Source organism: Cricetulus griseus, chromosome 2, assembly GCF_003668045.3.
Source record: "Cricetulus griseus strain 17A/GY chromosome 2, alternate assembly CriGri-PICRH-1.0, whole genome shotgun sequence".
In the NCBI taxonomy this organism is placed as follows: Eukaryota; Metazoa; Chordata; class Mammalia; order Rodentia; family Cricetidae; genus Cricetulus; species Cricetulus griseus.
In genome coordinates, this window is record NC_048595.1 from 247,006,150 (window position 1) to 247,024,237 (window position 18,088).

Below are 18,088 nucleotides of genomic sequence, written 5' to 3' on the forward strand. Positions count from 1 at the left end.
TGATTTTCCGTATGCTCTTTTAAAGGAGTATAGTTTTCCACCATGGTTTAAGCTAACAGGAAAGTTTTCCATGTCCATAGCTAAAGGGAGCTTGTTTTGTGGAAGCAGTAAGAACCATGAGAGATAATTCTGTTTGTTTCCTGCATTTCCTCAGTAAGGAAATGACAAATAGGTCAGTGTCCTGGAAGGCAGAATGGGGAAGATTCTGCTAGAATGTCTTCTTCCTTCCTTCCTTCCTTCCTTCCTTCCTTCCTTCCTTCCTTCCTTCCTACCTTCCTTCCTTCCTTTCTTTCTTTTTGAGACAGGATTTCTCTGTGGGGCTGTGTAGCTTTGGAACCTGTCCTGGAATTCTCTCTGTAGAACAGGCTGGACTCAAACTCACAGAGATCCACCTGCCTCTGCCTCCCAAGTGCTGGGATTAAAGGTGTGCACCACCACTGCCTGGCGATTACAATGTCATTTCAAAGCTTATCTTCTGCAGACGGAGTTTTCCAGGCCTTAATGACTAATGATTTTTTTCCTGGCTGAGACTTGTTTAACTTCATCAGATCCTGGGTATTATTAAAAAGTTAGGCTTCATGGCTGAGGACATAGCTTAGTTCGGTACTTGCTTAGCACGCACTATTCCTATGGTTGTATCTTTCAGGCCAAGGACACTGGGTGTGTTGATGCAGGTCTGTAATCCCTGAAATGGGGAAGTGGAGGTAAAAGGATTCAGAGTTCAAGGTCTTTCTCACCTACATAGTGAGTTTAAGGCCAGTCAGGATGACCCTGTTTCAAAACACCAGCAAAATCAACCAACCAACCAACCAACCAACCAACCAACCAACCAACAGCAGCAACAAAGCAAAAACCAGATAAGAAGACAACAACAGCAACAAAAATACAAAAGAAGTTTGACTTTAGATAAGATTTGAGTTTTGAAAAGTTATTTTTTTTGCAATTTATTTATGTATTTAGTGTGCATACATGTGTGCATGAGTGCATGTATATATGTGTGTACAAAAATTTGGGGGAGTTGGCTTTGTCCTTTCATTGCTGAATTGAATTTAGACCATCAGGCTGGGCAGCATGCACCCTCACATTTACAACCATCATACTGGCCTCAGAACTTGTTTAGTGTAACTCATTTTTTTTTTTTTTTAATAATTTCCCAGAAAGGGTCTCCATTCCGAGTTCTCTCATGCACATACCGTGTTATTTAACAAATGCTCAAGAGTCCTTCCAGGAGGAGCCCATGAGGCTCCATGCCTGCCAGAGGGACCATCAGCAATCATTGCTTGTTGGGGACAGGGTTCATTTCAGTGGTGTAGTCACAGACATTGTCCTTGCTTCACTGAAAAACTTCCCACTTACTCTCAGGCAAGTGACTGTAATTAAATTTTAGTGGGCTGCATGCAAAATGAAGACAGGGAAATGGAAGGGGACTCGGAGAAAGAGGGACTTGTTGAGAAGAAAAATGCCAGAGAGAGGATGTTGTGCCCCAGTCGTAAGGATCCCCAAAGAGACCAGGGAGACCAACCACCGATGCAAATGCACAAGGTTTATTAATTCCTCCCCGTCTAGCAAGCTGAAGCAGCAGCCTCCAAAGGGGGTGAAGTTCCCTGTCCACTGCTAGGTTTTAAAGACAAAAGTTACAGGATTACATCAGTAGGTACGGTTGGTTTCTGATTGGTTGACATTTGGGAACAATCAGGAAAATTTCTCAAAGTCATATTTTGGCATGAAATACCTGTGTACCAGGTATTCTCATTGGTCAGTGCTGAGAGGGAACATTTCTATGGCTTTGTCTTGTTACTTGCAGGTGGCCTGTTAATAGATACCAATAATTTTCAGAACTGTATCCTGGAGACTATAGGGGAGGTTTTGGTCTCCCCTGGAGTTTCTTTTGTGGCCAAACAGTTCCCAGGAACCAAGTACCTGGGAGGCTGGGGGCCTGGCGGGGAGGGTCTGGAGTTTAGTTTTGGCCCTAGGCTCCGGGAGGCCAGAGGATTTGGTGTTTCCTTGTGATACAGGCCTATGTGTCTTTTCTGTAGCCTGTCATGGCTTCTAAAGCAGAGGCTGAGTGAGGGTCTGGTCCCTTCATTCGTAGAAGTGAAGCCTTTTAATTTAGTACACCCTTTCAAGGAAAGGGGGTTGGCTAGGAGGAATGGAGGTCAAGCTAATTGAAATTCATTATATAAACATATTAAATTGAAGAAGAATCTCTAAAATCTAGGTATTGATGCACTGAGGACTGAATTGCCAATTTAATTAATCAATTAATTAACTAATTTTGTGTGTGTGTGTGTGTGTGTGTGTGTGTGTGTGTGTGTGTAAAAGATGGATGGTTGGATCGTGTTACTGAATATTAACCTAGCACCTAGGTGGGGTGGTCTGGAGTTTAGTTTTGGCCCTAGGCTCTGGGAGGCCAGAGGATCTGGAGTTTCTTTGTGTTACAGGCCTATGTGTCTTTTCTGTAGCCTGTCATGGCTACAGAGTTTAGGAATGAAAAAAAAAAAAAAATAAGTCTGATACTATTTTCAGCTGACCTGGGTGCAGAGGCCCTGACATGGCTTACAGCAAGGTAAACAGACACTTGTGATGATGGAGCTAACCCTTAACTGAGTGATCAGTGGAGAGGAATTAGCAGTCTAAGATGCTCTTCAGAAGTAATTCTCCTCCAGGGGTCAAACACCTTGGTCTCCATTGCTCAGATGTGATTTGCCGCTTCCTATATGTTGTCTTATAATTAGGAGCTGATAGAGTAACTGAAGACTGACAGTGCTACCTCCTTCATATTTCTTCTCTGCAGACCAGAATGTTGTTGGCACCAATTCAGGCTTGCCACCTACTGTTCCTTCCTGTAGCTGAGCGAAACTTAAGATTTTTTACGTTTGTTTTTGTTGATGAGTTAGAGCTGTGGACCCATAATACAGGTCTTCCTCCGAAAGGAATGAGTCTATTTGGAGACATGTACAATGACTGTGGCTTGGGAACATGAACTCAGGTTGCCCTGAATGTCATGCTCCGGTGTAGAAGTGATTGCATGAGCTTTTTCTGGTAATAGAACATTCACAATCATGAGTTGATGCATGCCCACAGGCTCTTACAAAGCTGGAACTCTCGGGCACAGGCCATAGATGTTGGTGATTTCTTTGACTTACATGTTCCTGTAACCTAGTGCTACTCTAATAACTTAGTTGTCTGACTAAATTCCCCAGGAATATGTTCTGCCTAATGGTGGGTAGCACGGTAAGTCCCATATGCAGGTGTTGCTAATAAATGTCTATTAAGGATCCTCAACGGTCATTTTGGCTTTTGGGTCTCTAATTCTGTAAGTCTCCATCAACCCAGAGTCCAAAGACTCTTTAATGTAGGAGTCACTTTTACAGAACTCTGAGAGCCTTACTTCCGGCCTCTCCATTTTATTTTTGAGACAGGGTCTCACTGTATAGCGTTGGCTGGCTGGAACTCACTATGTAGAAGACCACACTGGCCTTGAACTCACAGATATCTGTCTGCCTTTAGCTCCTAGATTTTGGGATTAAGGGTGTGTATGAGCACATGGCCAGGGGCATTCTCTCTTAAAAACCGTGTTTCAGGAACATGTATTTGGAGGATCATATATCATAGAAGCCCATACTGATTCTGATATCAGCAACAGGGATAGGGTGTAATAAACTTTGCTCAGGATATATGTTAGGATTGCTCACGAAGCATAGAGGTACAGCACTTATGTAGCATATACAAGACCCCAGCAAGCCCGCTTGTCTTCTGTTCCTTACCACCCCCTCTCCAGCCATCCAATTAAACAGGATAAGAGGTGTTCTAAGCTGGATCCATATTGCTATGTCAGTTTAGCTTATTCCCTTTTTTTGTACTCCATGAGGCTGGATAAAACATTTTAGTGTTTTCAGTGCAATCCTAGAATAATTGTCTAACTTCCTTTTATGGTAACTGAACCTTCCATGTTAAGTTGTGTTTCTACATTACCCCTCCATACTTTTCACAGCTATTATTCAGAAATGTTTTCCAGCCTCTGACATCACACCAAGTTCCTTTATGCTTTTGACACTTTTCTCTTGTGTGTGTGTGTGTGTGTGTGTGTGTGTGTGTGTGTGTGTGTGTGTGTATGTATGTTTTCCCTGTTTGCAATCTCATTTTCATGTGTGCTTTTCTTCTTTTCACACTAAGAAGAAAGACATCTTCCTTTTTCTTTGTTTGGTTTTTGTTTTTCACGACAGGCTTTCTCTGTGTAGCCTTGGTTTTCCTGGAACTCACTCTGTAGACCAGGCTGACTATAAACTCAGAGATCCCCATGCCTCTGCCTCCCGAGTGCTGGGATTAAAGGCGCACACTGCCATTGTTGCTCAGCAATCAAGACTTCTTGAGAGAAACTTTTAGAAAATAGTTAGGTTGAAAGGGATTGGAGGTGCTTAGGAAAAGGAGAATATATTCCCAAGACCTGGGGTTGGACTTCTTGAGAGAGCCACTGGCATTTCTTTTCTTGGCACACACTGATTTAACGAGTATAGTCAGTTTTGGTTTATTTGTTTGTTTGTTTATTTATTTTTAGAGTTTTGATCATCTTGTTACCAAATGCATCATTCTATTTCATTTATCAGCCTAGAGTTATTATTATGGTATCCAATTTCTTTTCCTCTATACTTTGTCTTCACTTCACTAGTCCTTCATCTTGGGACAGAAATTCCCATTACAACACTGAAGGTGAGAATATGCCAGTACAGGTTTACAAACATGCTTTCCATGTAATAAATAGGTCTGTGGTACCCCTTGGATTAGAACTTAATTGTAAAATAGAAATCCAAGATTCATCTTCAACGATTTTTCTTCCCATGCAAGTCAAGCTATCAGTTAACAATTTCAAGATCCTTTTGACACATTTCTGATGTAGTGGTGACAAGCAAAGCCAGCTCAGTTGTTTTGTATAGCTAGTCCCCCTGTTACTTTTCATCTAAATACCTGAGTCTAAAATTAACCATGCCTATGAGGGGCAGCAATTATAGCCATTTGTCTTCCAAATGAGTCAATGTGATTTCCACTGATAGTTTAAATTTATATACAGAGGGAGCCCAGACCCGTGTAAAGGGCAGTGGGGTTCCTGCAGGCATCCACTGCAAAGCCGGAAGTCTTTTGGGGTTGTAATAGCAAATTCTATTTGTGAGAAAAACTTTCCCCCTTGTGATGTAAAGATGCATTTCCTAGCAACCTTCCTTTGAAGTTTTTAAATAAATTAAATTAATTTTAAGTGAAATTAATTTTAAATGAAAAGTACATCATCTTTCATGAAAGCCTGTGTAACAAAAGTCACTTTAAGCATATTTAAAAGACAATAATGTGTGTGCTGGCTGTTGGGCTGTGGGTTACAGTGAAGGGTTACTGTAATTATGAGAGAGGCTTTTGAGAAAGGTTTTGGGGTTTTGTAGTTCTCTGTCCTTTACAGTTTTGTTTTTGATGGTGAAGACTGGGTCTTTCAGTCACATCCAAAGTGACAAAACTTTTGATGAGCAGAGTGAAACGAATTTAATGGTCTGAAGTTTACCACCTGTTAGCTGTTACTGCCTGCCTTAGAATTCCCCAAGTTTCTCCACACAGATCTCCATGGAAACTAAGCAAATAAGCCACTTGAATGGAGACAGGTTATTGGTTTTTCTCATTAAAGCCATCGCTAGATTTTCATTAGTTGTAATCCATTTTCTTTCAAGATTAGACATACAGGCCACTTCTTATTTTCCCCGATTTAAGTAAACTGAATAAGTTGACTTGTGTGTACCTATTGCAGATGAGCTGAGAGGCAAAGGCAATCATTTTCCTTCTGCTATGCAGTCACATCTGAAAGTAAAGCTATGGAGGCCAGGAGATGACCACTGTAAAAGAGGAAAGGCTACTCGCACAATAAAAATCAGGTCATTAAGGGAAGTGGTATCCTGAGTGTGGTTACAGGCTAAGCTGATCCATTCTGTGCTTCAGTTTCCCTCACTTTAAAATTCGAAACTTTGTTTGTAAATGATATAAATAATGTACAGAAAAGCCTACCCCAGACCTCAAGCACTACTTAGATCTTGGTAAGCTTGTGTGTTTAATTTGCTGTAGTAGACACTATAGACATCGTTTAAATCAAGGGATTGTTAAGGCCTGAGTATGAACTTCACTGTTTTTAGCTTGCATTGCAAAGAAAGTTTTTACACTTCCTGTCCCCTTTGCAGTAAGCTGTCAACAGTGTTTGGACTGTAGTTTTTGTTCATTGAAGCAAAGCCTTATTATGTGTGTTTCCAGACAGGGTTTCTCTGTGTAGCCTTAGTTGTCCTGGAACTGCTTTGTAGACCTGGCTGGTCTTGAATTCACAGAGGTTTGCCTGCCTCTGCCTCTGGACTGCTGGGATTAAAGGTGTGTGCCACCATGACCAGCCTGCGTGTGTGTTTGTGTGTGTGTGTGTGTATGTATGTATATGTATGTACACACACACACACACACACACACACACACACACACACACACACACACTCTTCTAAAAATAATCCAAAACCTCAGCTTTCCTTTTGGGACTCAGCCCAGTAGAATATACTGAAGTTTCTATTGGTATTGAATTTTTAAGAGGATGCGTGGTCAACAGCAGTATCTCTGATTTTGAGATCACAAGTGTCATGGTCATTACATGTTTCACCCTAGCACTTGCTTCTTCACTGCTTTCCTCACATGGAGAAAATGCGGGTAAAGGTAACCATGCTCCTTGTTTCCCTTCCTAGGTGGCTGTAGCTTTGATGATGGGCCAGGAGCCTGCGACTATCACCAGGATTTATACGATGACTTTGAATGGGTCCATGTCAGTGCGCAGGAACCCCATTACCTGCCCCCTGAAATGCCTCAAGGTAAGTTGTGTTCTCCTAACTTAGGGTCCAGGGAATAGTTTTCAAATAAACAACATTTTCTTACTTTATATGTAACAATAGCAACTCATTATAATAAACTAATTTATTATTATTGGCCTATTTGGTAACATGTAAAAATCTTAAAATATTCTTCACCTCTTCCTTAACAATGGTCACTAACCCTTCCTCTTCAAGAGTTTTTATTACATTTTTCTTTTTGCTTTGGAAGAAAAATTGTAACTTGGTAAACATTGTTTTATTCCCCTCTTAATAAGAAGTCAAAATGACTAAACCTGGAAAAAAATTAACTCAGAAGAAAAAAACTTCATAGAACAATGTGACGGAGTTGAGTTATTTGGAATATCTTCATCCCATTTCACTGTGTTCTAGTTAGACTGTGGGAAAACACTTAATAGTCTATGATCAGGAGAGAAATCGTCTCCTCCCACAGAATGTGAGTATGCCACTGCTCTGTAGAGAGACACATTAGAGACAAAATTACCAGGTGGAGATGTTTTCTTAGTAGACTTTGTAGAAATAGGGTAGAGACTTGTTACTTACTCATGTAGAGCTTGTTTTAGGTATTGATTTTTGATTTTATGAGGCAGTATAATTTTTGATTACTTGACTGGTCATGATTTTTCTGTGATTTGTGAAAAGCACATCAAGATAGCATATCAATATATACCTTCCACTAAATACAATATGGAACCAGTGCTTCAGTTCTACATATTAATTTTGAACTAATTCTAAGTTGTATGTTTATAATAAGTTTATTAATTATAAAAATCAGAAATAAACACAAAATTTGGAGCATGTTATGTAAGTGAACAAATTATATTTAGAAAAAAGCAAATAATTATATGTAGAATTATATATGTATAAAAGATTCTTGCATCATGCTATAAATGATTTAACTGGTATGTTGATTTCCTACTAGTAATTTCTTTTGAAGTGTAATTTTAGTATTTTATTATATTGCATAAAGATAGCTTAAATTGATTTTTCTACAAATTGTCCTTCGTAATTGACAGTGAATTTTAGACATCACCATTGGAAGTACAAACATCAATTCTGGTGACTGATTAAAAAAAAAAAAACATGCTAGTTAACGATTCATAAAAACAAAGGAAAAGGCATTAATGATGACCAACAGAAAATGACAGTCAAAGCAAATAAAATAAAACCCAAACCATAGATCTCTAAATGAGAGTTGTAAATAAAGGCGGTGAGTATATTCTTTGTTGATATTTTGTAGAGTTTTATTCTGTGATGCACGCCTGGAGTCACTATTTATTTTGAACTGTAGCTTACCCTAGCTGAGTAGGCAAATGTCTGTTTTGAGGTTAGACGAAGGCATCATTTTCTTTGTGGAGGAATACACTGATGGGCAGTCGTTAGTTGACAATTTCACTTTCTTCTGCCTGACCCCGACATGTTTGGCAAGACTCACTTTATTCCGTATGTTGGTTTGTGTTCTTTCAAAGGTACATAAATTATTATTCTGGCTCATTTTGATTAAAGAAACCACTGTTCGTTTTCATTTGAGTTTTCTCAGTGGTATATTTAGACTTAATATTTCATGTAATATTAAAAAGGTGGGCAGCAATGCACACATTTTGACTGTTTATCATCAGAGAATAATCAGAAAGACGTTGATTTATGGAAATGTTGCCATTACTAATTGCTATTGATGGTGGGTAATGAGTGCTGAAGAGAATGTTCAGATGACCTTGTTGGTTCACCTTTTACACAATTACTTAATCATTGGTTACACTAAAGGGTGAGATGCACTGAAAATGAAAGTGTTTGAAATTCAGCCATATCCTCCAATTAATAGTACATTAAATAATTAATCATGCAAAGAAGGAAAAAGGTCATGAACACTTTTTTTCTTTCAGAATGTAACTATGTTTAGTCTGAGGAGAAGTGAGAGAAGTACTTGTGTATTACCTTTTCGTTTCTTCCTTTTAAATGCATGTGAGTGTCCATATGTGTTCACATGCATATATGTGTTTATGCATGTGGGGGCAAGAGGACAATTTCCGGTGCTGTTCCTCGGGAACTGTCCACCTTGGCTTTAAGACATCTCCAGTTGGCTTGAGCTTGCAGAGTTGGTTTACCTGTCTGGCCAACATGGATCCTTCTGTCTCACTTTCTCTGTTTTGCCTCATAAGTTTTTCAGTGCCTCAACCACATTCAGCATTTTTTTAAAATTTTTTAATCTTTGCTGAGAGAGATAGAAGTAAGGGTCTTACACTTGAATGACAAGCACTTTACTGACTGGGGTGTTTATCTAGCCCCACTGATTTCTTTTTACAAGTGTTTTTCTTTTTTATTTTTCCCCCTTTTCCTTCTTATATTCTTTTAAAGAGCTGACTGAGCATTAATCTGTCCATATATTGGCAAAGAGGACATAATTAGACTTAGGAAATTTTAATGACCTGTTCTGTCAAGTTGTCTCAGCTGATAAGAGCACTTGTTCTTTTAGAGGACTGGGATTTGATCCCTGGTACCCCCAGGCAGTTTGCAACTGTCTACAAGTCCATGGGCTCCAGGGACGTACATAGTACATACACACATATATGTATGTAAAACACTCATATGCATGAAATAAAATAAATCTATTTAAACATTTTTAGTGACTCTTCATTTCTTTTTCACACAGATAGGGAGGCTTGCCTACTACTTCATTTACTGAAAACAAATAGAAACAAGACACAGCCAATCCCGAGCATCTGGCCTCTGTGTCTAAGGAAGTCTGTCTGTGTGAAACAAACATTGTGTAAAACCCTCTGTGGTTCTTGTACATTATTAATTATTGAGTTGTAATTGACTTTCAGAGGGATAATGAAAAGAAATGGTGAATCAACAGTTTGGAATAATAAGGTTAGAATAAAGAAAACAAGGAATTAACTTCTCATGAGAAATACGCTACTTTTAGTGACTGTTAGGCATGTTGTAGAGCAGTTCTTAGCTTGTTAGATGACAATAATGATGACAAACAATTAGATGTTTGAAAGTAGTATGCAGAAGAACAAACACTTCATAAATGAGTCCTGTAGCCAAAAGTCATGTGAAAATAGGAAGAACTGTTCATCAGTGAAATGCAAAGCTGCTGCACCCCTGTGATACCAGGTGTAGCTGACAGGAATACAGAGCAAGGGAAAGCCTCTCAGGCTACTGTGGATTGTAAATCTGCATAGTCACTTTGTACAGCCTAATGGCCAGCTAATCCATCCTTGGATATGAGCCCAGAAGAACTGAGTACATGTGTTCATTCAAAGAATGTGGGGCTGTATAATAGCATCGACACTCTTAATAGTTCCATGATGTAGATGCCCTGAATTCTTGTCAGTAGTACAATGTACCAAAGTGTGGGAGTGTGTGCACGTGATGAAATCACACCACAATGTGAGAGAATTGCCTTGTGTTATACATAGCCATATTGATGCATTTCAGGAAGAGGAAATCAGACACGAGTAGACATTTCATTTTACCTCCATAAGTTTCAGAAATAGACAAGCTGACTGATGAGTTAGAAGTCTGTGTGTTAGTACTTGCTTTGGAAGAGGCTTGAAGGAGATAGCTGGATGCTGGATACCCTGCTTATTTATTGATCTGGGTGGCACTGGAGCTGCTCTCAGTTAAGAAATTACTGAGTTACAGATGGTGACTTGTTTTCTGTTTGTATCTTCTAAGTTAGTACAAAGTGACACGTAAGTAAGACTAGTGCTCACCAGAACACTGTTGAGAAGCTAAAATAATAATTATAATGTTGTAGGTTAGCAAAAGAGATATTATAGGAGCTCTCAGATGGTATAGAGTTTTTTTCCACCCTGGATCCCACTCTGCATTCATCTTTGGGTTTTTTTTCTCAATTTAGATTTTTTTTTTTGTTCAGTTATCCATTCACCAAATTGTTGCCAATTTTTACTGTATCTCCATGTGAACCTTTGAGGGGTGTGGAACTTCCTGGCTGGCATGGAACTTTTCTCACAGTTTGACAGTCTCTCACTCTACTTTGTATGTATGTCAGTTGAGGGTATTCTTAGAGTTTCGATTTTATTTTTCCTCGCTGACACATAATGTCCCTATGCACATATAGCATACTTAAAAATTTCAATTCCCAAAGACTCCATTTTATTTTCTTCAGCCAAAAATGGCAGTTTCTATAATAGGAGGTTTAAAAACTTTTTGTAATGGGCCCGGGGTTGGGGGTGGTTAGGGTCGGTGGGGGTGGGGATGGCTCAGGGGACAAAATGCTTGCTGTGAAAACATGAGGACCCAAGACCTCGGAACCTACACAGAAAGTTGGGCATGGCTTTATGTGCTTTATAACCCCAGAATTGGTGGTGGAAACAGGCAGATTCTGGGAGGTCGCTGGCTTGCTAGCCCAGTGGCCACAGTGAGCTTCAGGATCAGTGGGAGGTCCTGTCTATAAGGTGGGGAGTGACAGAAGACAACACTGGGTGTCTCCCTATGGCTCCTGCTTATGTGCATTCACTCCCACTGCTCCCCATACCCCCCCCCCCCCACACACAGACCATGCAAGTAAATAAAGATTTCGTTCATAATTTGAGAACATTTTTCCCTCTTAAAAAAGCAACTGAATGGAAGTTTTTGTTTCTTAAACATTGTGATGAGTAATTTTAATGTGATCAGAAGACTGTAATTATTCAGTAAACTTTCACACTTATAAGAGATACCATCTATTTGGGATATGTTTAAATGTTATTAATTAATATAGAGGGAGAATTGGCACTTTCTCTTCCCTGTTTGCCAGACTAATAGCAGTCTTCCTCACAGAACCTGTTATAATAATACAGAAGAGAAACCACAGAGATGGGCAGAACTAGACATTGTTTTTTGATCTTACAAATGTTTGTGTCTGTGATCTTGATTGTCAAGGAGTCTTTTATGCTTATGACCACATGAGACGAATTTATTTGCCTGATGTAGTATAGACTTGAGAGTGAGGTATGTGATTGACATATCAATATATTTGTCTTTCACTGAAACTGTAGCTCCTTTTTCTTTTGAACACCTTTCTCTGAAATGATTAGTTGCGTTTTACTTTAGAGTCTCTAGGGCACCCATTTGACAGTGTTTCAAATTATGACTACATTAGACTCCACCTTCAACTCGAGTCTTTCTACTAGTAATATAAATCACTTCATGGAGTTTTTAACTTCAATTGCACATACTGTATGTTATAAAAAATAAAGGCTCTATTTCAGATTAATCAGAAGGTGGAAGGAGGAAACCATTTCTCCCTCTTGTAAAACTTAGTGAGGTGTGATTTAGCTTATGACCTTACAATTTAGAAAACATATGAAATTATTTGGGAATGGTGGAGATGGGAAAAATATTAAGAAATGGACCTTTATATTAACTTGTTGCACTTAAAACTGAGTCCTTGTTTTTTTGAGATCTTAAGCTTGTTTTATTAGCTGGGTTGTTAAAATAATACTTACATTCTTTCAATAATTACTTGGTGAGCTCCACTCTGCTTTCATATTCAACGGGAACACGCTTTTGAGTCATTGGGTTTGGTACTTTCTTCTGCTGGTATGATGTGGTGAAAATGGAAACTTTGATGTCTCCAGTTAAATACACATGACAACATTGATGGGGAACTTAAATTCTGTACTTAGAGATCCTGGTCCATCACCACTCCAGCTCCATCATGGTGGTCACTTCAAGGAACACTTAGAAGCCTTAACACTAAGGCTTTAAGGTAAAGTTTGAAACTGGTTTTATTAACTCAGACTCTTTGGAGATAAAAGTTAGCTGTCAACTGATAGATTCTAGAGGTTTTTTATTTTTTTAAGGAAATCTCTCTCTTTCTCTCTCTCTGTCTCTCTCTCTGTCTCTCTCTCTGTCTCTCTCTCTGTCTCTCTCTCTCTCTCTCTCTCTGTGTGTGTGTGTGTGTGTGTGTGTAGGTGTGGGTGTGTATGCACAGCTGTGTAATGGCATGTATATAAAGGTAAGAGAGTCCAAGGACTGCCTCAGACATCAGTGCTTTGTTTGAACCAGGGTCTCTCTTGGTTTGCTGTGTTTGTCATTCTAGCTGGACCCTTAGCTTCTAGGTGTTTGAATCTGCCCCTCCTTCTTCCTATAGAAGCCCTGGGATTACAGGCCTGCTGCATCCGGCTTTTTGTAATAGGTTTGGAGATCCAAACTCCGCTGCCAACACTTGTATGACAAGTGCTCTACCCATTGAGCCATCACATCATCACTCCAGCCTTATATACATTTTAAATCCTCCTAAGAGCCCAGTAAAACATGTGATACTGAGATGATTAAACAGTCACTTGCTTACAGATAATCAGGCCAGAGCAGTAATTTGCCACAGTACCCTCTTGCTCCTGTGTTGTTATAGCCAGGCTGACATATTTCCTTGGCTCCAGCTAGGATATTTAAGTCCACTATACAGTGTTACTTATTTTTATTTAATCTATAGTGATTTTCTACTGTTGTAGAAATTAAAATAGCACACTGTTTTCAGAACTAAAGCTTGAAATGACTATCTCTTACTCCCCTAGGGAAATATCCTCTAAGATGCACTGTAGCTGGAATGGCTACTGAGCTTCAGGTTTCCCTCCTTTGGGGCAAGGCTTTGCCCTTCCATGCATTCACCTTTACATTATTTTGAGTTTTTTGATGACCACTTTCCATCCGTCAGTCTGAGCAACTTTTAGAAACACATATTATCCGCTGTGTCATTAGTGCATGTGTGTAAGAAGAAGGAAAAAAAAAAAAAACCACCAAGGACTCGCTGAAGGAATCTGATAAAGACAAGGTTTGAAAACGATCTTAAGGCTTTGTTTACAGCAGTGTATTTTAGGACAAGAATTACGGGCTTATTTCAACTTGCTCTTCCAAACCATGTCATCATTATGCCTGTTGGTGTTTCCCAGGCAGACAGAGAGTTTACCACATTTGAGTTCCTGATTAAAAACACCAAGAGTTGGAGGCAGGGTGAGGTGACAAAGTGAAAGGGTGTGAGGGAGCACTTGAAGGGTAAGCCACTAAGAAATGGCTGGCTTTTAATGTAAGGATTATTACCCTATGGACATAAATGCAGCATGAAGAATGTCTAAATTATAGGGAACAGAAATGGCATGCTGAGACAGGGCTTTCTTCCTGCTATTTCAGGTACATGATATATCTAAGTTAGATATGTTCCAATATATCTCACAGGGGGAAAGCAGTTTAGTATTAAGAGAGAGGGAAAGGGAGAGGGAGAGAGAGAGAGAGAGAGAGAGAGAGAGAGAGAGAGAGAGAGAGAGAGAGAGAGAGAATTATATTGGTGTCACTACCAGAGAGTATCCAACTTCCTACATGAATTACAGATAAGAATATGGAGTCATTTTTGGAGTCCATGCAGCCATCCTTAACATGCACTTTAAAATCAATATGTAGCCCCTCGAAACATTACTTTTCTTTTGGGATGAGGGTGACTTAAGCTATGGTTATGACCTTGTATTTTACCTTTCCAGAAATAAACTTGTCTCATGATACTGGTGTCTGTCTGAGCTTGGGAGCTTATTAGCTTCCAAACACAAGAAGGACCACATGGAAATAAAAAGACCCCAAAGGAATGATAGACAAATAATTAAAATAGTGATTTTGTAAGACTTCTAGTGAAATTAACACTTTCATCATAGCACAATGCAAAATATGTTCATATGCTCAATTATATCCCAAATGCTCTACTATCATGAAAGACTGTTGGCCTTCAAATCTAATTTACGCTGAGACAGTGATCATGTTATTTTAAAGGGTTCTTTCCTCTACCCTGAAGAGGAAATTATTGACTGGGAAACATTTCTCAACAAAATCTGTGTGTTTTGTGTGTTTAGAGCCCATGGCAACCTAGAGAGGTCTATGAGATCGTTAACTCTTCACTTAGCAACATAGACTAAGAAAACGCCGATGGCTTTTGGAAGGACCATGAGAAGCATATTTAATAGGACACTTTCAGAGAATTCACTAATTGCTATGGCTTTCTTGACTCCCCACCAAGTTCTTCTATACTTGCTTATTTACTAAGTATGAAATGGAGTTGGCAACTCTGTGTGTGTGTTTTTGCCTATGATGTCTGTATGAGTATGCTCCTGCATGCACAAGTACGTACACGCATATGCATGTCCGTGGAGGCCAGAGGTCAGTGGTGCTGTTCTTCATCCCTTACTCTTTTAGTTTTTTTTTTAAAGGTTTATTTGCACTGATTTCATGTGTATGAGTTTTTGCTACATGCATTCTTGTTTGCTGCATGCCTGCATGGTGCAAGGAGGCGGAAGAGGATGATGCCGGGTTGTTTTGTTGTGGATGGCTGTGAACTGTCACGTGGGAAGTGAACCTGGGTTCTCTGCAAGAGTATCAAGTGCTTTTAACTGTGGAGCCATGCCTCCAACCTTATCATCTTAGTTTTTGAGAAAGTGTTTTTCTGTATCTGGAGCTTTCCAGTTTGTCAGGACTAGCTGATCAGCAGGCCCCAGGCAGCCTTTGTCCTTTCTCCAATCCTCAGCATAAGCACCACTAATGACTTTCTTTTTACATAGATTCTAGGGAGATTGGAATTAGGTCCTCGTATTTATGCGACAAGTACTCTGCTGAGTCATAGTCCCATCCTTGGAGTTGGCAAGTTGATATTTGTAAAGTCCATTTTGAGAGTTTTTTTTTTTTCTTTTTCTTTTTTCTTGCTGTATCAGTCTCTGTCTGCCCATAGATTTACCCTCTAGCCTAATTCGTCCAATTTATATCTCATGCTTGTGGGTATGTCAGTCAATGCCAATAGGACAATGAGCTCCTCGCTGCTGACTGTCCATCGGGATCACTCTCCTCGCCTGTGTGGGGCCCAGGCTAAATGCAATGCCCCTTTATCCTAATGCACCTAGCCAGGCAGATGTTACTGCAACAATGGTGGAAGGATGCTGAGTACAGAAGGAGCAGGCAGCTGTGGTCCAGCTGTGGTCAGATGAATGTGGAGTTAGAATTTCAACACCTCTGTCTTTTCAAATCTTTTTTTTAAAAGAACTACATATTTCTCTATTAAGATTCTTAAGAAAGCAGATTGAAAACTTCATGCCTATTTCAAGCACTTCACCCACATAATTTCTAAGTGTAAATGTGTTCTATCTCCTAAAATCAACTCATTTCACTTGGAAAGAATGAGCCTTTCTGAGTGTCAGTTGGGCTAGCATTCCATGAAATAGATAGACTAGGCACTATCCCTGTTTGCTGTAAGGGCTCTGTGGGTATTGGTTGATTCCATACATGAATTCGGTCTTTATCCTTTGGCAGCCTTATCATTTCCATTTTAGTGACAAGTTAGTACTCCATAAAATGCAAACACTTCAGCCACATAATTGACTGTCTGTTACATATTTGCTAAGGAGGAGACACACTCTTAGGATACTTGTTCTGTTAAACACCTTGTCATTGAAAGTTTCTGAAAAAGAAAATCTATATATAATATATATATATATATATATATATATATATGTATATATATATATATATATATATTTGAAGGGTTACTTTAAAAAGGGTTACTTTTAAAGGGTTACTTTATTGAAGACTAATGATGAAGATCTTTGTCAGAAACCATTTAAATAAGCACAGAATTATCATTTACTGTATACAAGGCCCTGAGTTGGGTCCTTAATTTTGGGGTGTTTGTGTGTGTAAGCTTTCATATACACAGATGTGCCTGTGTGCTCATGCCCTGTGCACACCCCTCCACCACACTAGTAATGTCCCCAAAAGATAACGTACCTAGGTTCTGTTTGTCAGTTGTCAGTTCCTGAAGTTACGTTTAAGTCATCATTAGTTACTGGGTGTGGAGACTGGAGTCTGTTCTTTGAATTTGGCTCTCAGGAGCTGTGGTTCAATGTCCTGGGAGAGTCTGGCTGTTAAGTGACTTCTGCTGCCTGTTCAAGTGAGGTTTGTTTCGAAGATGAAGACATCCTAGTTAGCAGTCAAGGCCCCATCACAGAGAACTCAGTCTGTGGCACGTGGAGTGCAGAGAGAAGCTTCAAGAAAATGTGGTGGAATGCAGAAACTACTTGTTCAGTGATGGAGTGGCCACAATTAGTTACTGTCAGGGAGAAGAGCAGAAATAGGAGGGCAGAGGCTCAGCCATTTCTTTTCATTTCTGTTTCCAGTAGCATGAGACTGTGTGCAAAGTTTTAGGGTATTAGCAGATATCTAGAGTCTTTCTATATTTGAATATCAGACACTTTTATTTTAAACTTATTTTTCTTTTATTTTTGAAACAGGATCATACTATGTAGCCTTGGCTGGCCTGGAACTCACAATGTAGACCAGGTTGACCTTGGACTCTGAAACCTTTTTTTTTTTAAAGATTCATTTATTTATTATGAATACAACATTATGTTTCCATGTATATCTGCACACCAGAAGAGGGCACCATTATCTCATAACGGATGGTTGTGAGCCACCCTGTGGTTGCTGGGAATTGAACTCAGGACCTCTTGAAGAGCAGCCTATGCTCTTAACCTCTGAGCTATCTCTCCAGTCCCGGACTCTGAAATCTTACTGCTTCTGCTTTCCAAGTGTTAGGATTAGAGGTGTGAGCCACCATACATCTCAAGAAACTTATTTCTACACTAATAAAAATTTCCTGATCTAATTTAATATACACATTGAATGTGTCTAACATGAAGCTCTTTTTCCTTATAGCTCTTACAGGGGTGCTAAGTGATGACAATGACAACAGATGTAATTTTTTAACATTATGGCTTTATTCAGGCATCAAATGGAATCTTTGTGACTGACCAAAGTACTTTAGGAAATCCCAGTGAGAGTTTAAGAAAAGCCCAAGATATATAATTAGGCTCTGGACCGTCAACATTCCAAACTCTTGAGAATTTTATCTCTCTGAGTCTTGTGTTTCATCTTGCAAAGAGAGTGGAGAGCAACTACAGAGGATTAGCCAGTTGTCGAACACTGTGGCCTATGTGACCAAGAACCACAGAGAGGAAGAGGCTTGGGGAGCCTCAGGCAAAGCAGAGGGAAGGACTCTCAAAGTTAATCTGACTTGGAGAAAAGCTATTGAAGGAGACCCATTGCTTCTCTTTGGAACTCTCCTTTGCAGGTATTATATTTCAAAGCAAGTAAGTTTCTTTCTGAAAACTTTCTAAAAACAATTTCTTAGATTGGGTAACTTTCATCTTTGTCTAGTT

The 18,088-nt window shown here is 39.4% G+C and overlaps 1 protein-coding gene across 2 annotated transcripts in view; it reads left to right on the plus strand.

Annotated features, from left to right (window-relative positions):
* Positions 1-18,088, plus strand: part of LOC100763249 (receptor-type tyrosine-protein phosphatase kappa) — a 530,034-nt gene that overhangs the window by 127,429 nt on the left and 384,517 nt on the right. For both annotated transcript variants that reach the window (XM_027402864.2, XM_027402866.2), the window contains exon 2: positions 6,750-6,872. In XM_027402864.2, the coding sequence (XP_027258665.1) occupies positions 6,750-6,872 (123 nt within the window). The remainder of the gene's footprint in view (positions 1-6,749; positions 6,873-18,088) is intronic.